A 26007-nucleotide genomic window follows, 5' to 3' on the forward strand; every position below is an offset into this window, starting at 1 on the left:
GGCATCATGGCGGACAGAGACAGCGGCAGCGAGCAGGGCGGCGGCGGCGGGGGCGCGGCGGGCGCCGGGGGGCCGGGCGCGGGCGGCGGCGGCCCGGGCGGCGGCGGCGGCGGCGGCGGGGGCCCGGGCGGCGGGCTGCAGCACGAGACGCAGGAGCTGGCCTCCAAGCGGGTGGACATCCAGAACAAGCGCTTCTACCTGGACGTGAAGCAGAACGCCAAGGGCCGCTTCCTCAAGATCGCCGAGGTGGGCGCGGGCGGCAACAAGAGCCGCCTGACCCTCTCCATGTCGGTGGCCGTCGAGTTCCGCGACTACCTGGGCGACTTCATCGAGCACTACGCGCAGCTGGGGCCCAGCCAGCCCCCCGAACTGGCGCAGGCGGCCGACGAGCCCCGGCGGGCGCTGAAGAGCGAGTTCCTGGTGCGGGAGAACCGCAAGTACTACATGGATCTGAAGGAGAACCAGCGCGGGCGCTTCCTGCGCGTCCGCCAGACCGTGAACCGCGGCCCGGGGCTGGGCTCCACGCAGGGCCAGACCATCGCGCTGCCCGCACAGGGCCTCATCGAGTTCCGCGACGCCCTGGCCAAGCTCATCGACGACTACGGCGTGGAGGAGGAGCCGGCCGAGCTGCCCGAGGGCACCTCCTTGACTGTGGACAACAAGCGTTTCTTCTTCGACGTGGGTTCCAACAAGTACGGCGTGTTCATGCGGGTGAGCGAGGTGAAGCCCACCTACCGCAACTCCATCACCGTCCCCTACAAGGTCTGGGCCAAGTTCGGCCACACCTTCTGCAAGTACTCGGACGAGATGAAGAAGATCCAGGAGAAGCAGCGGGACAAGCGCGCCGCCGCCGCCGCCGCCCCCGCCGTGGGCGCCGAGCCGCCCCCCGAGGCCGAGGCGGCCGCCGCCGGGCCGCCCGGCGCGCTGCTGCAGGCCGAGGAGCCCGAGGAGGACTGACCGCCCGCCCCCCGGGACGCGGACTGGCCCCGCCGCCGGCGGGAGGGCGGGCGGGCGGCGGGGCGCGGGGGCGGCGGCCCGGAGCCCCCCCTCCGCCCGGAGCCCCCCCGGCCGCGCCGCCCGCCCGGCGCCCCCCCCGCCGCCCGGCAGCAGCAGCGCCTCAGACCCGCCACCCATCGCTGGATGTTCCTCCACTTTACCCACCGTATCAAACAGTAAGCAGCTGCTAAAACAAAACAAAACAAAAAAAAACAAAACACACAAAAAAAAAAAAGAGTCAAAAAAAAAAAAAGTAATAACATTATATATGAACTGTGTTTCCTACTTGATTAAAAATATAAAGAACTGAGTGTTTATTTCCCTAATTAACCGAGAACTTTTGTACACGTTTAAGCTATTATTATTAAAAGTGTTTGCAAAAATGGTCAAGATTATAATATTGCTGAATTATATAAAAAAAAAAGTCCTTTTCATGTTGAGCTAACATTTGACTTTAGCACAAAAAAAAAAAAAGAGATATTTTAGAACACGTAAAATAATATTTTTAGTTTTTTCTTCTCATTTTGTTACCAAATTTCGAACCTTACATGGAGGTTACTATAGTATATTTGACACCCTATATACCTGTGATTAGAGATGTGTATATATATATGAGGGCTAGGCATGCTGTGTGTCTGAGCTTTGTCTAAATGTTATGCAGAAGTTTGTAGAGTTAAAAGGTACGTAGGTTTAATTCATGCAAGGTAAACAATAAGTGCTCTCTTTTATACAATATGCATTGCATCTGGACCTTAAACATATAAAAATGGTCAGTGAAACTTCTGTGAACATGAAGAAAAATTATTAAAAAAGGCATTTAAATGAAATTTGCTAACTTGTGATTTTTACGTTTGAACCAAAGTTCTTCAAATAGTAAAAAAAAAAAAAAAAGGAAAGAGGAAAAGAAAAAAAAAAAAGAGAGAGAGAGAGAGAAAAAAAAAAACGAAAAGTAAAGAATTTCCTCCCATAATATTTTTTTTCTGCACCTGTTTGGTTTACAACTGAGTAGGCGTATTGTCATTATTGTGTATATGAGATGTACTTGTATTGTTCATAATATATTTTTTTTATTCTGTGTACTTAAAGTACTTAACCTGACGTGCAGCGGTTTCCAGTGCACCTGTTTTTGGACAGCAGGTAGCGAGTCTTTCCGTGTCGCCACTGGCACTAGCACTATCTCCTGAACTCGTGAGAGGTCCGGACCGATGCTTTGATCCCTGTTAACTTCCGTAGGCCTGTTAGGAACCAGTGCAGCACGAGGGCAGCGTGATCCCACTGAGCCATGGGGGTCGGAGTTTGGTTGGACAGTGAAAGCCAAGCCGGTGTGTGTCCGTAACGGATTCTTTCCATGTAGCTGTGGTGCTAGTTATTATTACTGGCTACATACCTGGCGAGCCTGGCCGTGCCCTGCCCTCCCCGTCCCAGCTCCCGCCGCACGCGGGCTCTGCTCAAAGCCTAGGCTAGGGAAACACAGATTTGTCAGAACACTAATCTGTCCAGGTGTGTTCTCCAAATTGAAATTGTTTGTAATAATAATAAGAATAATAATAGACTTTTACAGGTTGTCTTTGTTGTTTTCGGTTATGTTGGGTTTTTTTTTTTTTCTTTTAAAAAAAGTTGGTGTGCTTTTAATTGACTAACTTCTTGCTGCTGTATAGTAAAATATTAATATATTTTTATCATTAAACTGCTGCATGACTATCATCATTGCGAGTGAAGAGAAAATGTTATAAAAAAAAGATGCCTTAAACAGTGAAAACAAAACTTTATTTTTTGTTTTTTCTTTTCTTTTCTTTTCTTGGCTGGAATTCAGTAGAGAGCGTTTCAGAGAAACTAGAATCTTGTTCCACTCGGAAGTTTTTTGGGAATGCAATCATTTTGCTGAATGGTCTTGGCTGAGTTAGGGGTCAGGTAGACCTGAGCTGCTCCTGTGTGAGCAGGAGCTGCCAGCACTTCTTTACCGAGGGGCAAGGATGGAGTTTTGGAAGGGTGGGGAGAAAACAAAAAAAAAGCTTGTTTTAAAGAATTTGATTTCCTGCTGTCGTTTTATTCCCGGTTGAAATTATGATTCCCTTTTTCTTCTTGGGTTTTGTTTTTGGTTTTTTTTTGTTGGTTTTTTTGAGATGTACTGTAAGTGTCAAAACAAGCTGTTTCCATTGTACCATGCATTATTGCCCTTGAAAGAAGTTTGCTGTTAGTGTTCACAGAAAGTTAAACACAAGACGCTGGTAGCGAGGTGTTTCTGTTTCTTTTTAAACAATCACTGGAAATGTTTAAAATTGCTTTAATGTGCACTTTTCCTATTTCCCAGTAGTGGAATAAGCTTTTCAGAGTGCGTAATGTGACATTTGAAATGGTTCTCAATTGCATGTAAACGTGTCTGATAACCTGCTTCTGAATCGGAGGCTCTGGATGGGCAGTTCCAGCGATTATTGTACTTCAACTGTGATGTGTCGGGACTGCACTCTCCATGCTGCTAGACGTAGTTAGGAATTTAATTGCTTTGGTTTTGCTACTTGATTGATTGTCTCGGTCCTGCTGTTCACTGCCCTCCCCAAAGTTGTCGCGCTGCCGACGGACGCGCTCCGCTCCGGCGCCCGTAGTTCCACGCCGCCGCGGTGCGTTCCCAGCAATAAGTAGCGGGAGGCGAGGAGAGCACGGCAGAGTGTCCTTCCGTCCCTCCCGGCTCCTGGGAGCATCGCTAACGAGGCAGGCTGCTCCCGTGGTCTTCCTCGCCCGCGCCGCCCGGATCCTGCCCAGGATCCGGCTGACTCGAGAAGCGCACGGGCCGCGCGGTTCCAGTCAAACCAGTACAGCCTGGAACAGCCCGCGGGCAGTTCTGTGAACAGTGGCCGAGAACTTGTGGTCAGTTTTTGTCTCGTTTTGGGTTTCTTCTGCGTGTTTCCTTGGTTTTTTGTTTTGGTTTGGTTTTTTTCTTCTTTTAACGCACGTTCTGTATGTTCAAGGACTTGATGAATGATGATAACGAAAGACTAAAATGACTGTAAAGATTCGTGGGATTTTGCTCCTGGTTGTTTTAGTTTTCTTTTGATTTATTTTTCTGCTTTTTTTGTTTTAATTTTTGTTTTCCCGGAGGTGCTCGGTACTTTACCAAGGCTCTAATATCTCAGTATTTAAAACAAATCAGAGCAGAAAACCCTGTTTAGTGTTAGAAGAAGAAAGGTATATTTGACCATATGTGTTGTTTTAAAAAAAGACAGTATGCTCAAATGTGCCAAGATACCTAATTCCTGAGAAGTATGCCTTATATTTTCCTTGATGATATGCTTTTAAATGTCTTGTAGAATAGGTCCAAGAGCATGATAAAAGCTACTTTATAATGACTACGTGCAAGAAAACTTGAAATTCATTGCAATACTGACTTTATTTTATTTTTAAGTTAAAGGGACACTGTCAAGTAACTTACCATTGAAATACAACCACCTTTTAAGTGGTTTTATGCTAACGGAGAAACGTCCTCCAAATTCAAATTCTATTTTTTTTTTTGTTGTTAAAAGGAGAAAAAAAAAGTGAAATTGCTTCATGTTTGAGAATTTAAATTAAAAAAAAAAAGAAAGAAAGAAGGAAAGAAAGAAAGAAAAGAAACAGCACTAGCCGCTGTTGATTCCTGCCTCTTTTTTGCGGTCCTGCTTACGATGCTGCGGGGGGGGGCAGCCCGCAGCTTCCCGGGAGCCGGGGGGCTTGGCCGGACCCCCGCGGGGTTCCCCCGGCGCCGGGAGCCCCCGGGTCGGGCCGGGCGGGATCCGCGGGCGAGCAGGAGCCCGGCCGCGGGTGCCGGGAGCGCGCCGAGCTCGCAGCCAGGCGCGCCCGTAGGCGGAGAGCTTTTCGTTTTTTGAAAATTCAATTGGGAAGGGAAAAAAAAAAAAAGGAAAGAAATACTTGACAGTGTCACTTCGTGCGTATCCCTCGCAGGGGTTGAAATGTGCTGGGGGTAGCGCTGCCGGGAGAGCGGTTCCCAACCTGTCCCGGGACTGTGGGAAGCGCAGAGGGGCTGCCCCGGGGGCAGCGGGCGGGCGCGGAGCCCACCCTGCGAGCCAGGCAGAGCTGCTGCCGGGGATTTAACCCCTGCTCAGAGCCGACCGGTAACTTCTTTTTTTGTTTTGTTTTGTTTCGGGTTTGGGTTTTTTTTAGTTTTTGGTTTTGGTTTGGTTTTTGGTTTGTTTTTTTTTTTTTTTTTTTTTTTGGGAGCAATTACTTTGTTGCCTTTAAAAATAGCACTGTAACCACCTTTTTTTATGATTAGCTGTAGTGTAACCTTTGTCCCTTCAAACTATGCAAGCTATGAAATGTAAATTAGGGATCAGTTAAAGATAGTTGATTATATTCAATCAGTTGACATTCATGCACTAACTGGAGTATATACAGATAAAGCTATTAGAGTGACTTGTATGCTAACAGCAAGATATAACATACCTACCTATTCTAAAAAAATGACTATTAATATTGTATAACAGGACTGTGGGGGTTGGGAGGGAATGTTATCTCTTATCTTCTTAAAAGGGGATTTAAGATTTTTATAACTGTTTTTTCCATCAAACTTTAATATTTTTGTCAAATTTTTAGGTATTTAATTTGTAAAATAGATTTTACTTTGTACTGGCGTACAGAAAATAGGGGTTGATTTAAACTTTTTTGAAGCCAAGTGATCAAGTACATTTGTAATAAAAAGTCAATGGATCTATATCAGTCGTACTCACTGTTTTCATTTCTTGTACGTTCTAATGCAGTGGCGCTGTATGTCTCCCAAGGAAAAAAAAAATTGGGGAGGGGGGTGGAAGGAGAAGGCAAAAATGTCAGCATTGATGCTGCCAATTGATGCAACTTTGCGTGTGCAAGTGGCCCCTGGTCAGTGGAGATTTGGTAGATATGCATTTTTCCTAAAACACGGTGCCCTTTTTCCAGAAGGGTTTATGCAAACCTGATGTTTTTGGCATGTCTTCACTTCACGCTTCCACCTTGGCGCCCGTAAACTCTAAAGTCGCCCTTTGGGAAGCGCCTTTCCCTGGCACTTCAGAAAAAGCAAAAACAACCAAAGCAAAACTCCGATTTCTTCTAAAGTGGTGAACTACAGCACATGATGTTTTTGCACCCTCACACTCTGTCTCCCTTCCTCCAAGGTCTGCCACTTGCTTTTCTCTAAGTTCAAGAGGTCAACTTTTTTTTTGTTTCATTTTTTTTAAGTAAAATTGCCAAGTCTTTTGGATCGAAGACTTCAGCAGATCCACCGAGCTTGGATCCAACACCTTGCAGAGCACTGACATAATTATTTTTTGGTTGCTTGTTTGCTTTAAACCCAGCCCTCCCCTTCCCTGTCCCAGGGCATATACCAAATCTGATTGACTTGTCTGTGGCAGAAGTTGTGGGAGTCAGCAGGGAGAATGACGACATTAATGTACAAGAATGCTAAAACAGGTTTACATTTTAGGGACTCTTGTCAAGCAGGAAAACTCAAAAGTATAACTCGAACCAACCAATTTCCAGTTTCCTCAGTTTCGCTAGTCCTCCAGGTACAAAGTGAGTCTCTCTTAGGTGAGTTGGAAAGAAGGCAGTGAAGTCAAATTCCTCCACAACTGTGTCATTTGCTCCTTCAAAAACCTGCTGCTTCCTACTGTATTGGGTGGCTTTTGGAGAGGTAGGGCTCTGCCTGGAGTGCTGGGAGTTTCTCTTTTAAAAAGACACTGTCAAGAATTTTTCATTTTTAGAAACCCAGTTTGCAGCTTTTTTTTTCTTGCCTTTTTTTTTCTTTTTTTTTTTCTTTTGCTTTTTGTCAGGCTTACCCAAACTTTCCCTTTATTGTCTTACTCTCCTCTTTTGTTGGCTGCCTGCTCCTTGTTAACTCAGCTTGTGCAGCTGGAGGGTCACTGTTTCTGGTGGTGTTTGGACTATCTGGAAGAGAAGCCCAGTAGTTTGAAATTCTCAAGCTGGGCTTTTTTATATCTTTTGCACACTCATTTCGCTCCCTAAAAGTTTTACTCTTCTTGGCTTTCTCCTGTAATGTGTGAAGATAGGTGAAGGGCTCTGAATTTTTGGTGGCAGAACAGAGAAACGGGCTGCACGCAAAGTGTTGTCACAATGTTTTGACAAAACCGACGAGGTAAACAAGCGAGTTCCATTTTTATTCCTGATTCCTTCTGCTGTTGCCATCTCCTGTGCCGCTTGCAACAATGAAAGAGAGTTTCTGCCCAGAGCTTTTTTTTGTGGTTCCTTTTACTCTGCTCACTTGCACATGATTTAGCTCGCTGGCACGGCAAAATGTGCGTGGGTTGTGAGCGTGGCAAGGAGATACGTATATAGAGTTTAAAGCTAGTTAAGGTTAATTTAAATGGACTTCCAAAATTACAACCTTTTTTAAAAGCTTGTATTACCCAGAGCCTAATCTTTGGGCCTGAAGTTCATGGCTTTTATTTTTTTTTTCTCCGAAGTGGTGTGTGTTGTGTTGGGATGGCTGAGGGTGATGGCGCAGGAAGGATGCGCCTCTCGTGTGGCAGCTCTCCGGAAGCTCCGCAGCTGGAGCGGGGCTGTCTGCTCTGCTCCCAGCAGAGGCTGCCTTCCCGCTCCCATTCGTGCCAGATGGTCCTGGGTCCGCTCTGGGAGTTTCTCGTAGCCTGCCTATCCTTCTCGTTATCTTTCCAAAGCATTTCAGTTCCTGATGGGGCTGTGTGTTAGCAGCACTGCAGTCTGGGAGAAAGGCAGCTCACATAAGGGCGTGCAACAATCCCACTTCTTGTGAATTACAAGTGGGCCACGAGGCTTTACTGGGCTGGTGTTGCTTGTTGTTAGTGCCGAACAGCTGCAGATACCAGAGAGAAGTAAAGGCCAAATCATCCATTTGCAGGGGTTCACAGTGTTACTTCTCCAGTGGCATTCTGGATATTTTACTGCAATTTGGATGGCATAGAAGTTGCTGCTGGAGGAGCACATTGGAAGGGAAAGGATGAGCGGGTTGGTGTTTGGGCAGGTGTGGTGCTGTCATTAACGAAGGCATTTCCTGAGGCAGCAGACTCAGGCTGGGTGAAAAGAGTTTGTCCCAGGGGAGGAGCTCCCAGCAGTCACAGCAAAGGTGTTGTCTGTCTGCAGGGTGGGAAAAGGCTTTCAGAGCAAGGTGGGAGATTGGATGTGGCAGAGATGGATGGCCGAGGTACACCTGGGCTGCCATGCAAGTGCTTCAGCATCAGCACAGGTCTGGGGGATGGCGCTTAGAGAAGCCCATGGGAGCCTGACGGCAGTGGCTCTTTGTCACAAGCAGCTGAGGGGTGTCAGGCAGCTGGTCCCAGGGGATTGTGGAGCTGCAGGGGCTGAGCTCCCCGGCTGGGGTAGCTCTGCTAGTCCCATCGTTGCAGTTTGGTGGCTGAAGCCAGATGAGCATTTTGTGTTTCAGAAGAGTCAAAGCATGTCACTCCCACCTCTATAAAAGCAGTAACCGGTTGTGTAGTCTGTTTGAGGCAAAATATCACCGAAGAGGGAGAGTTGAAGTCATACAGCAAGAAACGAGGCATGTTTTCACGGAAAAATGTCAGCTGGAGATTAAGTGAAAAAAGATAAAGATAGAGGACTTTTGGCCCCACTATCTGCCTTTTGGATGTTGACTGATTAAAACAAGACAGAGTGAAAGGCTGGATATCCCCAAACAATGCTTCACTGTCCCTCTGCAGATCAATACTGCTGGCGCTCCTTTACCCAGAAAGGGGATCTGGTCCTGAGCTTTTTGCTCTGGAAGGCACCATGGCCAGCTAAGATGGAGCCTGCTCAGGCTGGCCGTAGATTTTGCCTGCATGTGGGTGTTGTCTCATTTTGGGTGACCAGACATCACCTGGGCTGTGGCAGTATCTCTGCAGCTCGAATTGGCTATGCGGTTTGGTAGGGAAATTCTTCTGTCCCTGTGTAATGTATCTTGGAGCAGTCTCAGAGTGCAAGACCTGATACAGTTTGGGTTTAACTAAGACAGGTTCTACCAACCAGTGGGCATTAGGTTTATCAGACCAAGCTAGAGCTCACAGGAGAGTGAAATATCCAAAACACAGATAATGTAGCTGTCAGGTCCTGAGCAGGGACTACTGTGCTGTTGAACTTGGCTCTGGCTGTGCTGATGACTCTGGCCATTTCCACACCTGGTCTTGAGGCTTAGGTTCATGACATGTGGTGAACCTCTGCTCCTTTCTGGATCTGCCATCAGCTGGGAGGGTGCTTGGTTTGAATGGGAATCTGCTGGATCTCCCCAGCACGAACTCCATCTTAACTCAGACTGTTCCTTGGCTTTGCTGGTGATCAGTAGGTTTGCTGTCCGTCCTGACATCAGCTTTGCAAAAATACACACCTTAACCCTTTCTGAGTCTTAGGCCGCATAGCAGACTGAAGTGCAAAGAGGACTGGCTGCAGCACTGGCAGTGGGAGTTTCTGCTGAGTCTCCCTGGCTGTGGCATTGAAGCATTTTTTTCTTGAAACACTATCTTGAAATATGCAGGAAGCAAAAACCCGGCTTCATTCTTTCTGTTTGAGATTGGAGAGGTGAGAGGTGTGGATTTATATCTGCAGCAAGGAAGGATGTGCCCCTCCTGGCTGGGAAGACCTTGGAGGGAGGTGGCTGTTGTGGGAGCTGATCCCAGTGCGTGCCGCTGGGACGGCAAGTGCATGACTTGGAGAGATTTAGACAGCTTTTTGGGAAAAACCTCCTTGTGTTGAAATGTCATCCCAGTCACGATGTTGATTTCAGTGGAGAATTGCTTGTGAAAGTGGCTGGCAAGCTGCATCTGAAGGCCCGTGACCACGCTGACCCCGGTGGGTTTGGCTGTGTTACTGGACATGGTGCAGAGACCGTGCAGCAGCCCCATGGGTGAATGCCTTGGTGCAAGAGATCGTGTCCTACTGACACGAGTCAGCGCTTTGGGCTGCGAGGTGTTGCTGTCATGCTTGCAGAAAGGTCTGGGAGCTGAGCCTGGGCTCTCAGACATCATCATCATCATCATCATGCTCTGGATTGATGCATGGGCCAGCACTGGCACGGGGTGTTTTGTGGTGGCTGTGGGGGCTCTGCTGCAGGGATGACCTCCCCAGCATGATTTGAGCTCCTCTGTGTCACCAGCTGTGCTGATGTGGCCGGTGCTGAGATGAGGCTGGAGGAGGCTCTGTCCATATCATACATGCCTGGATAGTTTCTGTTGCTGAGAGCTGAGGGTCAGTGAATGAGCAGTGGTCATTTCTTCTGTTACTGGTGAATGTCTTCATGTGTGACTCAGACTCAAACTGCCATCGAGGTTGGGACATTCGAGGTTCGGGGGGTTTTGTTCTCACTCTGAGTAGAAAGGCAGCTGTCAGAGGGCAGGACAGTGGTTGTGCATCGGGCAGGACCTGTCTGTTGGGATGTCTGGGAGCAGCAGTGTCGTTTGAAAGGCAGCCACCTTGGTTTGGGTGTCTCTGTTCCCCAGCTTGGGATTGCTCTACTGTCTCCCTAGGGAATGCATTTTATTTCTCCGTGCTCCATCCTGGTTGCACAATAGTGAGCATGATGTAGGCCGCAGTCTCCTGAGGTTTGGAACTTGCCTGGGCTCACCTTTTGCCCAGGCATCTCATATGGGCAGGGGAGCTCAGACCAGCAGCTCCTGGGGAGTGAGTCTGCATCGGCACATCAGCGTCAGCCGGTCCAGGCTCCTCAGAACTCACCTGGGGGTCGAGAGGTGAGCGCTGGGATTTCAGGGACCAGCTCTTCTCTCTGCCTCAGTCCAGCAGAAGCAGGTCCAGCTGGCTCACTTTTGGGCAAGCTGGGAAGGCTTGCCAATCTGTCAATACTTCAGGAAATGCCAGGGCTAGGAATCATGGAGAAAGGATTTTGTGAAATCTGGTATTTAAACCTCCCACTCGAGTGATGCTGAGGAGAGCTGGCAATGTAGCATTGGCTTATCAGGAGCTGTGTGGGCAGGTCAGCTTAAAAAAAAATGTTGTGTGAGCAGTACCAGAGGTGAAGGAAAGAAGCCGGTGTCTTGTCAGGTACAGAGTTTAAATGGGGTCAGAATTTCTTTTTATTAAAAAGATTGTTTTATTTAAATAATAAATGACAGTAGGTTCACCGTTGCCAGGGGCTGCTGAAGGGCAACCAGGCAGGTCTGAGCAAAGTAGGGACTAAAGGCTTTGAATTATTTTCTGTCATTAATAACTCTGAACTAAGCACTGCAAATTCATGTAAAAGCCATCTCTGCTTTCGTGCATGCGAACAGTTTGGTTTGTGGATAGGTCTGCTGTGTTCAGAGGCTCATTCTACCTTGGAAAAAAAGAGTTGGCTTCTGAGCTTCACCCGTCAATAAAAGTCTTGGAAAATGAGTCCTTGCAGGCTTCTGCAAGGCCATATGTAACTTATCTTGTCCAATGCAAGTCTCTAATTGGCAGTTTAAAGTCATTTTAAAAAAAGAATCTGTTAACAGTCAGTCTATTTTTAGTTTAAAGATGGACTTTATATGGTCATAAAGTAAAATTCCTAGCTTAATTATGGGAATCAAAGTACATTGGCTTAATTGCACAAAGAACTGCACACAAGAGTGCAGAGAGGACACGCTTTACGAATGATTATCTGCTGATAAAATATTGTATGGAGCAACAAGTGGGGGAATTCCAGGCTCTAGAAAGCATCTTGAGGCCAGAACTGCTGAGCTGGTGGAGGAGAGATGGCATCAAATCCTCTGCAGATGGTCAGGGTTCATTCCCACCACAGCACCGGCTGCCTTGCTTTGTATTTATGGAGGCTTGAAACTGGACAGGATTAAAGGGGTGATTTATAACCAAAGCCTTGGTTGAGGAGTTGATTTGTGTTCTGGAGGTGCCACCAGGAGCTGGAGAAGCAGCTGTGGGAGGTTTGAATGGCAGAGGATTTGGTGAGGGGAAATACAAGCTCCCAGTGATAGGAGATCCATCAGGTCAGAACTATTTGCCTGTTGATTGGACACATAGACCTTGAAAGGTATCAGAGTGCTTGGGGCAAGCCTGAAGCTGCCATTCTTGAAGCTGAGATACCCGGGAAGCTAAATTTGGGTGTCCAGGAAGGAGACAGAATTTAGGATGTGGCAGCACCTCTTCCTAAATTCTTGGTGGTGTGGGAAAAGGCTGTGACAGAGAGGTGAAGTGAGTAGCCACGACTCCACAGCATTTCCACTTCAGCCCAGGCGTCCCCAGACTGGTGGCACGGGAAGTGGGCAGGGTTTGGGGAGGACAGACTGAGCACAGCTGGGGGAATGCTGAGGCTGTCGGGGCTCGGGGTGTGCAGAGGTTGGGAGCAGAGCTGTGTGCACAGGAGGGACAGCCAGCTTCAGGCTGTGGGCTGGAGTGAGGAATGGGCACACCTGTACAACAGGGGGGAAACAGGAGACAAAAATAGTTGTTGTAGACTGCTCGGTGGTGAAAAAAGACCTCGGCACAGCTGGTCTGATTGAAACATGGTGGGGGTGATGAAATCAATAAGATACTGCATTACCTGCCATTGCACTCTACTGAGCAGGTATGTTAGGTCATAAAGAACACTGCATCTAAAAGGTTGCTGTAAAATCTGAGGAAATTGGAGTCCTGACGACCAAACAGCTGCATTTATGTTGGATATAAATTCTGTATTTTAATGACATGGAGGTATTAGGAAGTTTTCTATTCCAGACAAGAGGAAAGTTGTGGGTTTCTTTAGCCTTGGGAAAAAAACAGGCTCATGCATCTTCATAAATCTGTTAGAAAAAGTAAGTTCCATTATGACCATGCTATCTAGCCGGACTGTTTGAGAAGGAACTGGCTAACATTTCGGTGCTCAACAGCTTGATTTACTTAAAGGATCATTTCTTGTAACAGCCTGGTCTAGAGTTAGCCTTTGTTTAGGACTAAAACGTAAGAACTGATTCAAGATACAATTATTGTTGAGTTGGCAAGTGGCAGTGACCAGCTGGGGGTCACTGAATTGCAGGTTCAGTATTCTCAGGGGTGGAAGGTGCTGGACTAAAAGTGAGTCTTGTGTTACAAAATATTGCAGGGGAGAAGATCAGAAAAATGAAATCCTTAGATTTACCACAGATACGTGGGAAGGTTACAGGCATCCAGATCAGGCAGAAGTCTGTCATGAAAGAGCAAAGAACCCTACAATTGTTGTTAAAAATAGTTATAAAGGAAGGGACTTCTGGAGTTCAGGAAGATTCCAGCAAAAGACAGAAGTCCAACTCTTGAGGAGCAGACTGAAAGAACCATGTGGTAGGGCAGAAAATGAAGCAGTTTAGGCAGGGCTTTGCAGAGCTGGGGGCCTTGGGGAGCCAATGGTGTCTGAGGGACATCAGAGACAGGGCTGGGGAGAAGATCTGGGTTTCATTTCCTGCACTACTTCATGTCACTGAAGTGATTCCTCCATGTCATTCTGGAGCACAGGGCATGTTTGAGAGCCTGCTGTCCATCACCTCATCCTTTTGGGTGAGATAAGGAGCCTCCCTCTGAAACTCAAGTGAGGCAGAGATGCTGGAGCAAAGTAGGAAATTCAAGTAGAGGAGCAACAGGTGTATCAAGGGGTTTCTAAAAAGCTTGGCTCTGAAACACTAAAGGTACAAGCAAAACCAGGGCTGTCAAAAAACAGCTTAGTATTCTCCGTGACTAGATAACATCCTAATGTCCGGTTATTATTTTTTTTAATTAAAGTAGTAATCGAGGCACTGGGAATTGAAGAGCAGCAACCCTGAACTCCAGTTTGAGAAAGAGAAGCTGAAGTGCTGTAGCTCTTCAGTGTGTGAGAGGTGGAAAGCAGCACACTTTCTGCAAAGAAAGGGGATTGGACCAGGTGATCCCTTCCAACCTGATCCATTCTTTGATTCTGTGGTCAGTCGGGTTTGCTGGGGCACCTGCCAGAATGTCTGAGCACCTTGACAAACAGCAGGATAAAAAATAGGCTTATAATGAGAAGAGAAATATCATGGAGCCCTTCCTTGGTTGTAGTTCTATTGGTCACTTGGGGAGCAAAAGGCAGACTAAAGTCTAGTTAGAGAGTGATTAAGGACTTCCAAGTCGGCATCTTCAGTCTTTGAGCAAATGAGTTCCATTCAATGGTTTCATTAAAACCAGAGTTGCTGGGTAGAGAAGGGTTGATTGTCATGGAACTTTTCTGGTGGACACCACTAGGTCCAAGTTGCAAAGTCTGATCTGAGGGCAGAAACAAGCCCAGAGTACTGGGTAATATGGTATCTAAATATGGTATCTAAATTTCTCCTGTGAAGCAACACCCCCAGTTCCTGCCTTGAGCTGGACTTGCAGGTCTGCCAGATCCCAGAGTGTGCCTGGATAGCTGATACTGTGGGTACGTTCTGTTTTCTTTTATCTTTATTGAGAAAAAACTCTTGCTTTTGAAAATGGGCAGAAAGGGAAGGAGTAGGGACAGAGAGAGGTCTGGGCAGCACCTTCCAGCTCTTGTCTAGGTCTGTCCTTGAGGGAGGGTTGTTGGTGTGTGTGCATGTGCAGACCTGTGTTATCTCTATTCCCAAGACACTCAGGAGCACCCACAGGTAACTGGTGTCAGCCAGAGCAACCTTTGGCTGCTCTGGCTTAGTTTTAGGCTTCTTAAAAGTCTAGGAGTCGTGGCAAATACCCTGACTTCTCCCATCTTCCCTGTCTCCAGCAGATCATGGTACCGAAGAGTGAGTGCTCTGATAAGTTGTTGGAGTTTGCAATAGAAGCAGGATAACTGCAGGCACTGCGAGGCTTTCAGTCAGAGTTTATGTTTAAAGACAAGGAGCAGAGTGCTTGGGTTATGCTGGAGAAGTGACCCCAGCCTGGCTATGGCTGGAAAATTGAGAAGAGCATGATAAGGTCTGGTTCTGTGAGCATGGGGACATGTGAGGCAACAGGCAGTGGGGGAAAAAAGCAATTTTTAATGCTCCGTCAGTATGCCAGGTTGTAAGTGAATTGCTCATTCAGGAAGAAGAGCTCAGATTCTGGCAGCAGAGCAAATGAAATGAAGGTGTGTAGCCTGCCACAGGAACCCTGCACATTCCAGATGTAGGTGCAGGTTTGTGAGGCTGCTGAGCAGGAGCTCCTCTGTACCACAGCTCATTAGACCCCCACGGTGTCCCTGTGCTGCTCTCCCTGGTAATCGGGTGGTTGTCACTGGCACAACCTTTGTGCCTACCCCTAGATATCCATTAGATTGCTCACTTCTAGTTGAATTATACCAGCTGACTTTAAAGTACTCAATATAAAACCATCGTGGTATGCTTGCATGATAGTTATTTGATGTAAGAAACAATTTCTTGTGCTCTCTCTTTAGGAATTTGGGCTTTGAGTTTCACTGAGGTGTGTTGTTCGTACCCAACTGCACAGGATCAGGCCCATCTCTGTTTTAAAATGTATTTCACATCAGCGTTTAGAAATGTTCTAGGAAACAAATTAGGAGATCGAGTTGTGTGTCACAGGCTCAGATGATCATAGCGACTTGTGCTCAAGGCTCCGTCCTCGTAGAGACCTGCACGGCTGCTTTGTGTAACTGCTGTCAGAGCTCTGGCGTGCTGGTAATAGTGTTTTTTAATAAATGTACTGAGTATACTCGCCTTTAAATCCTGTTAGGTACCAATAATTATCACTGGTATTCTGTACATTAGCTCTGTACTAGCATTCACATTGGACTAGGCTTAATAGCGTGAGTGGCAAAGATGACTTGAAAAAGGAAAATTAATTTATACCCTTTTCGTGTGGTTCTACCCCGTGTCGTGGGTGGTTTGTAGAAGTACCAGAAGTGCTACAGTGGTCTTCCCCCTTTTACTTGCTGCAATTCTCTGCAGAAGAACATACAGATTTAAGTCTGTTTTTCCATCCTTTGGAGACACTGAGATGTTATCATGGTGAGGCCCATGGAAATACCCAGACAAGCTGGGCCCTCACGCAGAGATAAGGCATCTTTTCCATTTGTTTTTTTTTTTTAATTCTGCTGTCCATCCTCCAAGCTTTTTTTCTTTTTTTTTTTTAATGTAAAAAAGTTATTCCCTCATCTGTCAGTGCAACATCCTCTAGGATATTTGTGGTCTTCCAGGAAAGGTAGACAGGACTGGAATAACTAATGCCAAAAATTGCCCATGGCAAGGGAGGGAAATCCTTGTTTTCAAGACAAACCCCATCCAGACTTTTTTTCAGACACCCCGCAGCACACCACAAGGGTATAAATCCCAACTTTTTCTTTTCCAGGTGATCTTTAAGGCCAAGTAGCAGAGGGCAGGGTTTTGCCCTCCAGCGGGGTTCCGGTGCTGTGTGGCATCTGCGCTGTCCCGCAGGTCTGAGCCCCCGGCACCCCGGCATTTAGGGAGCTCCATGGGGTTGGCTTTCACCATGTCCTCGATTTGGATCCCCAGGGCAGAAAAATTAGGACTTTCTCAGTTAAAGAAAAAACCGAAAGTGAAGCAAAATCTCTGGAGAGTTGTGTTTCCCCACAGCAGTGACAGCCCCTCAGCACCCACTTCTGTTCAGCCAGGACCCCCGGGTCAGTCCTGCTGGGTTTTTAGCCATCTTGACCTCATGTTTGCAAATATTATTGGTAATATAATGCTCTATGTACAAATGTCTGTGTGGCTCATGTGTATGTTTCTGTGGTTCAAGTCAGCCACAGACTTCTGGAATTTCATTGTACTTTGGTTAAATGTTGGACTTTTAACTCTTCTACTGTATGGCTTCTTGATTTCTCTTGTCCAATGTGGACCAACTCTATTTTTGGAAATAAATAAGCATGTAAATAAAATGAATGGGTTTATGCCACTTACAAGAAAATGCTTTATTTAAAATATACACTCAGTCTTGTATATTTTATGGTATCTCAGGGAGCAGCCGAGGCTCAGGCCCCAGCAGCCTTGTGCTGAGATACCATATTATGTACAAATTCACTTCCAAGTGCTTTTGGAAGCAGACTTCCCATGTCCTGAGCCAAGCCCCCGTAGGACCAGCCTTGCGGAGGAGGGAGGGGGGAAGCCAGAAACACGTAGTTTAAGGGGAGTAAAGGAAAGAAACACAACTTTCCTCTCAACACAAGGCTTCTGGTTTGAGGTGTCCGGGTGCCAGAGACACGGCCGGGTGCAGGGATGCCATGGGTCCTGCCTGGGAGCACGTGGAGATCAGGAGCACGATGACATCTTTTTTTTTTTTTTTTTTTTTTTAATTTTTTTTTTAATTCTCCATATAAACCAATATTTACCAGTAATCCTGTGTTTCTGTTTTTGTTTTTTGGCAGACTTTTACCAGTAAATATCGGTTTATTCCTGAAACCAGAAGCCCTAAACATACCTTTGTTTATAAGGTCAGTTGGCATTTTGTCTCTCTCATTCCCCACTCCCCCCCAGTACAACCCAGCAGGTGGTTGAAAGGTACCGAGTTCTCTTTCTAGTTTTCCTGCTCTGCATCTCTGGGAACTGGAGCCCGCAGGACCTAGAGCCTTCTGTTGGTAACGTAGATCTGAGTTTACAAATTATTCTTTTACCATTTTAAATCCTGCTTTTAAGGACAGAGGTGTTCCCACCTGCCCACCACGGGAACCGGTAGAAACCCCTAAATTGCTCCTCCTCTCCGAAGCCTGCGGGTAGGTCTCTCACTAGCATCTTCAGGCTTGGGGCTGAGAAAATAATTTATCCCAAAATGTACACTAAAAACTGCCATTTCTGGTTTACAGAGAGCAGGACTGGGGGAGGGAAGGGCGGGAAAGGAGTTTGAAACTTATTCTTCCTCCCATTTTTTTTCTAGAAAGCAAATGTGACATGGGGAGGAGGGAGAGAATGTGAACATGGCCCTTCCTAAACTCATTGTAAACTCTTCCTCCGAAGCTGGGGAAAAGTGCAAGTGAAAGATCTGATCCTTAAAAGGACATCACTGGGTGTCTGAGACCCCAAAGGCAGCTGGCGATTTTTAAGGACTCAAATTGCTTTTGGTTTATCCCAAGACCAATTGACTTGGGAGTGTTGAAGCCTCCTTTTTCCCCACAAGTATGTGCCACCCAAACACTGCATGTTTTGTTAATACCCCAGAAGCAGAGAACCTGATGAGGGATAGAAAATGAGTTGACAGCACGGTCCCAGCCAATTTTCTCCTCCCAAGCAAACAAAATGCAAAAAAAATCCCCAACCCAAAACCCATCCCTGATCCCCCAAAAAACATAACCTCCTAAAAAAGCAGGTCAAAGAGGATCTCAAATGCCCAGTCTGGTTTTGTTGTACATGGTTGACACGGGTGTTTTTGGCATAGCTGCAGCCCGACTATGTCCCTTTAAGGAGCACTGGGGCTCGTTTCCTCCTCACGAATCCCGAGCCGAGGGTTTTGCTGTTCCTGAGAGCAGATCGAAGCTCCTGCAGCCTTAGTTGGAGTCCAGAATGAGGGGAGCCCTTCCAGCTGTGCACTTTGAGCTGAAAACTACCTTTCCTCCCCTTTTGCAGCCTGGGTGGTTCTGATTGCTGGCAGTTCTGTAATACAACCTTAATCTGAGCAGTTGAGGCTGGTCCTACCTTATCTTCAGACGTCTTGCGGAGGACTCCTGTTACCAGTTTGGTACTCAAAAGCTACACCCCACCATCAGAAGTCACTTTTTGTCTTTTCCAAAGGCAGTGATAGCTCACCCTCTCTAGCTCTAATGGAAAACATGATAATTGCAATGCAACTTTCTAATAAATTGTTCATATATTCATAATTCCGTTGCAATCCCAAATTGGAGAAGAGATCTGTTAAAGGTATATATTAGTCTAGATTTTTCTTATTGTAAATACTGTAATTTTATAATACTGTCAATATTTTATTAACTTAGAAATATTTAACAGAGTTTAATCTATGGTAGTTGATTTATTTATAGGTTTATGTTGCAGCCAATTACATTCTAATGTAAGATTAACTTTCAGCATGTCAACTTTGAGTGAATAATATATCTTTGGAAAGATTAAGAGAGAAAACTCTCGCTCTTAATCTGTAGTATTTATCCCCAATTCCCAGTTGGGAAGTATTTAACAAAATATTAGGAGGTTTTGAGAGCTCATGAATCTAATAACTGCAGTTGGATTTGAAAATTTGAATTTTGAGATGTACCTGTCTCTTTGACCCTGTGAACAAGTTTGTTTCAGTACCTGACCTCTCCAGCACAAAAGTCTTTATTTTGAGCAAAGGGACACTGTCAGATCAATTTTAGTTTCTTGCTTTTGGGGGGAAAAAAAAGCCGCAAAACGCAGCCCTGTGGCATGTGTGTTAATTCCTTTGGGATCGCAGGGGGAACAGCTCCTCTCCCGAGGGTTTGGGTCCCGGGCCAGAGCAGCTCCATCCCTGCAGCCAGGCGGGGCGGCGCTCCGGCCGCTCCGCGGGGCTGGGCAGTGGCGGTGCTCCCGCAGTCCTGCCGGCCCCGGCCCCGGCCCCGGCTGCCGTCGGAGCTCGGGGAGATGGGCAAAAGTGCACAAAGTCTAAAACTTGACCAATTTTTGACCAAAGTGTTTGCTTTTTAAAAATTGAAATCTCTCTCTCTCTTTTCACCTGATGGTGTCCCTTTAGCATCATAAAGATGTTCATGTTCTCTGAAAAGCATGAGAAGTGATTTTTCTTTTCAAGGCAGGGGAGAATTGGTCTGTCATGTGTTTGCAACGCAACTTGCATAAAAATACCAAAAATATCTTGAGGGTTTTCACAGGCGTTGGTATTTTTTGAGTGTAAAAGTTAATCTTGATTAGAGATGTGCCAATCTTTACTGCTTTCCTGTAGTGTTGTTACACTTAGGCATTTCAGTTCACTTACAAATATATACTGTAACAGTATACTTTGTACAGATTTATTTAAAATTTATTTGAAAACTGAAATAAAGTAGGCAGAAAATAAAGATATTTATTTTTCATTTGACTATGTAAGAAGGTATCATTCTTTTGGTTTTAGTGCACTGGTGTACCAAGCCTCAGAACCACTGCTTTCTCCAGCTCATAGGATGCTTTTCCAGACTGTGGATACGTGTATGTGTACTGCTGTGTTGATAAGTAAATGCCAACGATGGAGTTCGTTGCTTTTATACATCCCAAAGAGAAGTTCTCCACCGTTCACTGTCTGTTTTCTGACCGAAAAGGCGTGTGTTTGTGAACAGTGTTCACGCGAGCTCTGCCATCCCACCCTCACATCAGCTCACACCAATGCCAGGATGGGAGGAGTTGCCTGCGTACCTTCCCCAAAACACCCCGGGCCGCAGTGGCATCGTCAGGGAGCAGTTCAAACCTGTGTCCTTTGGGCTTTGTGTAAAGCAAATGCAGAACAAGAAAAATCGAGATGTTAAATCCATTAGAAAACCAATTCCTTATTGTACAGTAGTATGGAGATCTCTAGTCAACCTGCCATTAATAATAGATTCTTATTTTTTGAATGATCTATTTAAAAGAACAGCAAGCATTGTATTTGCTAGTAAATCTGAAGTGTTTACATGGAATTACTAAATAAATTATTTGATCTAAGATGGCTCTTATCAGTGCTGATTTTTAATAATGGAAATTCGCTTTGGCAGCTGCTTTTTTAGTTCGTGCTGTTCTTTAAAATCTTCCAAAGCAGGTTTTTTTTTTTTCACCGCATCCTTGTGGTTCAAATTAGGTTCTGAGGAAGAGGCAGAGCACGCCTCTCCCTGCGAGGCCTGACAGGAGTGCTAGCTCACGTTTTCCAAGCCCTTCCATGAGGCCGTCCCTTCGCATCCCAAAGAGCTGAGACGGAGCAGGATGCTCTGCGGCCAAAGCCCTGCGGTTCTCACGGGGCTGAGGCCTGGAGCCTGCAGAGACAGGATATGGGTTTTTAGCAGAAAGCATTGGGATGGAAGTAAAACATCATCCTGTGAGGTAATGAGTTGTCAAACTCAGTTCCAGCGAGGCTTGGTCCTGCTTCCTGCTGTTCCAAGGCTGCTGGAACACCCTGTGCCCCTGCTCGGAGCCTGTGGGTCCGCGGGCAGTCGCCAGAGGCTGAAGCAGAGGAGGGCTTTGGCTCATCAGCGAGGCCAAAGGCAAATTCAGAGGCTCCCACCCCTTCCAAGCCCCAAGGGCCGCTCTGTGGCGTGGGGGACCCGGCTGTGCAGCCCCCACAGCTCCCTGGAGCGCCGGGGGTGGAGGATGGGGCAGATGCTACCCTGCCTTGGGGCTCCTGCCCAGGGTGGAGGGACTGCGGATGGAGAGAGGCTGGATGCAGAAATGCCTGTACCGGGAAGGAGCAGCAGGAAGAGCAGGCAGGCGTTGCAAATGCCGAGTCTGGCCACACCGTGTCCCCCTCTAAGCGCCGCAGACGCTGCTTCTCTGCCGGGCGCTCAAACCTGGGGAAAATGAAACTATCAATAATGCACCTGTCCCCGCATTCCCCGCTCCCAGGCTGGCGCGGCCGAGCGCTGAGTCACCCCATGTTTAATTCAATGCTCTCAGCGCCAGAGCCCTGGCTACAAACCCAGCCAGGGCTTACATTATGCGCTAGCTGAAATTTTTGTTGGACATGGATTTCACGCTTCATGTTCAGGGCAGGATTCCTGTCCCACCCCACGCTGGCTCCGCTGGCTGGGGAGGGGTGAGCCCGCACCCTGCTCCAGGTACATGGACGGCGTCTCCCCCAGCCTGCCGCTGCCCTCTCACCCTCACTGGTCTGGAAAGATTTGAGATATCCACCCCTGGGCCCTGCAGCACCACCCCAGCTCTCCCTGAGCCTTTCACCCCAGCAGCTCACCCATTAGACCACTCTGTTTCCACTGGAAATTATTCTGCTCTCACTTATTCCCGTGAATAGCATATTTACACACATGTCTATCTCCTTTGTGAGCTAGCCCGTGGTTATGAGCAGTATATTCCTAGAAATTTGCTTTCTGGTTTGGGGGGAATTGAGCATACTGATGAAATGGCTCCATTTGTCTGAGTAACATCAGGAAACTTATCTGGGCCAGATGCTTCTCCAAGCTGATACCCCCTGGCCAATGGCTGGTACTTGAGAAGAAGCAGGAAACAGCCACTCTACACCTTGCCAAGCCATGAAAGGCCCTTATTTTGGAAGAAAATACTTCCTCTTTAGGCTAATTTCCCACTCCAAGTCCAACACTCTCTTTATAGCACATGAGAACGACCCTCAGCATTGATCCCACTGCCTCTCATGTCTCCACTGCTCATTTTAATGCTTAAAGCAAAAACCAAACTGAAACATCAGACAAAAACACTGGTCACAAAGTTTTGGGGTTAGTAATTGCTCAGATTTGTTTGTAATGGATGGGGCAATGCTCCAGTAACTCAGATATGGAGCATCCTGAGCTGGCCTTGCCTCACAGGATGGCTCCAAACCAAAGCAATTCCTTCCATGCTGGTTTGCTTGGCATTGCAGAGAACCTGTGACTTTTCTGGGAATTGGCTAAAGTAGGTTATTCAAGATAAATGCCCCAGGGTGGCATTCCTGACCTAGGGAAACAGAGAAGGTATTTCTGCTGCTTCCACCACTGCTACTCACATGGAGAAGTGACTCAAAAGCCAACTGGTAGCTGCCCAATCCTCCCCAGTCCTGCCATGTGGGTGATGGGAGTAGAGACTGCTCTGGATTTCCAGGAAGGCATATTTGCAATGAAGACACATAGACATGACCTTGATCCATCTCCTAAGAGCTTCCCTTTCAACCCAGCAGAGCATGGGAACTGCAAGAGGAATACTTGAATTATTTTGTCCTGGATTTGTTTCTTCAAGTCTAAAATATGGAGATGGTGAAAGTGGGAATTTTACAACATACCCAACATTCAAGTTGGCCTGAGAATCAAAAGCCGTGGCAAGGACAGAGGGTGATTTCTGCTGCCAGGCAAGGAGGAAGGCAGTGTGACTCTTGGGGAGCCATTGCTCTGCATCCCCTGGGCAAGCTGGGACACAGACGTGTCCAGAGCCTTCGGAGGCAGCTGCTGTCCCCGGGCTGCCGTCAGGCAGGGACTGCCGGGGAAACTGTCTCCATGAGGCAGCCAAAACTCAGTGCCAAGGGATGCCTGGAAGAACCTGACCCTGACAATGCCCTGGGAGAGCCATAAACACAGTGGGAAAGATGAGGGGGCTGGTTTTGAACAGCAGAGCCCAGCTCAGCCCGACTGACCCTACAACAGATGCTTGCTTCCCTGTGTGTCCCTTCGCTCTTCCTCCCAGAGATGTCTCCCTGAGCCAGCCTGCATCCATCACAGTCTGAGCAAACACTTCCAGCACTGACCAGAAGGACTGAACTGCACTAAAACTGGGAGCAGGAGATGCCCAAAGTGCCTCTGCCTGCCCTGCCGTGTGAGATGGACAGTAACAATGGCTGTAACGTCCAGCACAGCTCACTGCCCACAAGGACTCCCAGTTGAGGCTGTACATCTTGGTCATGGAATGGCCCTGCAGTGTATCTCCCAGGAATGGTGATGGAAAAGCACCTTGCCACGCTTTGCATGCTGCCCTGGCTGAGGGATGGAATGACATCCTGGCCATCACAAGGGCAGTCGGTGGCCCAGTGTAGCTGCCGGGCTCCCGTAAGCGCAGGAGGAGCTGCTTCACCCCAGAGCAAGCAATTCCTGCTCTTAGAGGGTCCCTAAAGCTTTTACGTGTGAGGGAGGTCAGATGTGCCCCCACTAGCTGGTGATGCTCCCCCTCACTTTGCCAGGCAGTGAATCTATCCCAAGATAATCCCAGGCAGTTGAAAGATCCTGTTGCTCCTCAAAAAACTCCCCTCTAGCAGCAATAGAGGAGCTGTGGCTGCTCCATCCCTGGGAGTGTTCCAGGCCAGGTTGGATGGGGCTTGGAGCAATCTGGTCTGGAGGAAGATGTGCCTGCCCATGGCAGGGAGGTGGAGCAAGATGAGTTGAAGGTCCCTTCCAAACCCAAACCATTCCATGATTCCATGAATAGCAACAGCTTTCCCTCCAATTGGTGGCTCCCCCCTGCCCTGTGAGGGTTTGCCCTGGCTCACAGCAAACGCTGATGTCCCCACAGACTTTGTGACCAACACGGTGCTTTGACCACAGGCTGCAAGAAAGGAGTGTGTGCCCAAAACCCCCCAGCCCAGACCTGTGGTGGAGGGGCAGCACGAAGGGGCTGCAGGCACCTCCTCACTGTGCTAAGAACTCTGAAAGTAACATCGTGTGTAGGATGAGCTGAGCCCCGCGTGGGGAGCAGCAGGGATGTACGGAGTCCCTGTGCCCAGCTTTGGTGCCCCTGGCCCTGCTTCTCCTCCCAATAGCCCATGGCACTAAGTGCCCCTAATCTTGCATTTTCTGTGCTGAATTTCCCTTCATTTTCACCCTGCAGCTCAAGGATTGCTCAGCAGGCTGCTGCTTCTCTGTGATGGAATTAGTGACAGTGGGGACAGCAATAGTAATTATTCAGTGACCTAGAAATGACCTTTTGATTCTAAAAATCCGTGGCTCTACTAAGGGCTAAACATTCATGAACTAAAGAAACTCCTGAAGCACCAACATTTGGACAGCAAAACACCTGGGAAAGGTGATCAAGGAGGGAGCAGCCCCAGGAAGTGTCTCAGGGAGTGAAGGATCCTGTTTGGAACCAGGACACACACCCTGGAGCCCTGCTGGTGTCACAGCCGGGGGACTGCCCATGTGCCTCCACGGGCCATGGTGTCCCTACCCAAGTGTTAGGACACAAGGATCCCTGGCATGGCCTGTGCAGCCCCTGGCTGCAAGAGCCGCCCGTCCATGGCTTTTTGGGAAGTGGGAGGGATTACCCAGTCCATCCCTCAAAACAGTCCATCCCCCAAAACAGCTGTGGGCACATGGCCATTAGGTATGGAACTAATGGTGGCCACCACCACTGCCCCATTTGTCAGTCTTACGGCCGCCAAATCTTACTGCCTGTGTGTTGGCACAAAGCTGGCACCACCCTTGGCCCCAGCAGGAGATGCCACGAGGAACAGGCAGGAAAGAGACCTTCCCAACTCCCATGGTCTCTTGGTCTGCTTCCAGACCACCGGCTCCCAGTGCCACGGAACTGGGAATGTGCTGGGCAGGGTGTCCTGAGCTCTGCTGGCCTTCACACAGACTCGCTCCCTACAACACGGGCTTCTGCCCTGGTTTTGGCCATGGTGGGTAGTGGGATGCCTGATGAGCATCTTAGGAGATCTCACCTGCTACCCGAGGCCCTCTGGGGAGGAGGAGATGAGCCTTGCACTGGGGAACTGGTGACCTATGTGTCTCCCAGTTGTTCAGCCCCTACTGAAAGGGAAATCTCAGTGTCCCAGGGATGGGTCAGGAAGCCAGATGAAGGACAAATTTCTAGTGCTCTTTTTCACTTCATACCACAAATGTGCCCAGTGAGGCTTCTTGTGGACTCCTGGGCCATCGCCCCAGCTCACCTCTAAGCCTCAGCCCAGTCCTGCCAGGAACACGTGCAGGTCAGGTCCTTGCCAAATGGGCAGAGTGGGTGGCTCCCAAACTCCCATGCAGGTGGTTGGAAAAGGTGCAGCCCGAGCCCTGGCAATGGGCAGACACACACAAACACTGCCTGGGAACTGGGAATGCTGGACCTCAGGGAAGGGACCGTTGCTGGGTGAAGCTGGATGCACCTCTCAGCCTCTTCAGAAAGTGGTGCCTGAGGAAGAGGAGGATGAGGAAGGCAGTGCAGTGCTGGGCCCCTTTGGTGTAGAGCTGGGTTGAGGCCCCACTTCAGTCAGAGCAGAACTGGCTTTTTGCCTTTTTCACCTTTCAGTTGTGCCCCCTGAGGTCTTTCTGCCCAGACAGATCCTTGACACAAAATGGGAATCAGTGATTCAGAAAAATACAAACCATCTGCGGAGCAACGTCACAGCAGAGACCACGTCACACATGTGAGCCCTCAGCAGACCTGCTCCTTGGGGAAAAGCAGAGTTAGCTGCAATTTTTTTTAATGACATTGCTATTTTGAAAGAAATAACTCATATAATAACAATAATAATAATAATTGCTTCCTGTGCACGCCCAGCACATGGGCTTTGAGCTGAAGTAGAATATTAATTATTTACAGCCTCTCTGACAGCAGCCAGTGCCAGGAGGGGACGCCCACCGGTGTCAGC

At 47.9% G+C, this 26007-nt stretch overlaps 1 protein-coding gene across 6 annotated transcripts; it reads left to right on the forward strand.

Moving 5' to 3' along the window:
* Positions 1-6: 6 nt before the first annotated feature.
* Positions 7-20444, forward strand: PURA (purine rich element binding protein A; the record flags this gene model as incomplete). 6 transcript variants are annotated; one of them, XM_082291629.1, is made up of 5 exons in its annotated part: positions 7-1172; positions 17222-17287; positions 17375-17431; positions 18414-18704; positions 19882-20444. In XM_082291629.1, the coding sequence occupies one exon, from the start codon at positions 7-9 to the stop codon at positions 955-957; it is 951 nt and encodes a 316-aa protein (XP_082147755.1). In that variant the 3' UTR covers positions 958-1172; positions 17222-17287; positions 17375-17431; positions 18414-18704; positions 19882-20444. The 6 variants fall into 6 exon arrangements, with proteins under 6 accessions (XP_082147755.1, XP_082147756.1, XP_082147757.1 ...); XM_082291630.1 differs by lacking the exon at positions 17375-17431 and adding an exon at positions 17490-17566; XM_082291631.1 differs by lacking the exon at positions 17375-17431 and adding an exon at positions 17495-17566.
* Between the last annotated feature and the right edge of the window lie 5563 nt (positions 20445-26007).

The sequence above is a fragment of the Coloeus monedula genome (assembly GCF_965178545.1).
Source record: "Coloeus monedula genome assembly, chromosome: 15".
Classification (NCBI taxonomy): Eukaryota; Metazoa; Chordata; class Aves; order Passeriformes; family Corvidae; genus Coloeus; species Coloeus monedula.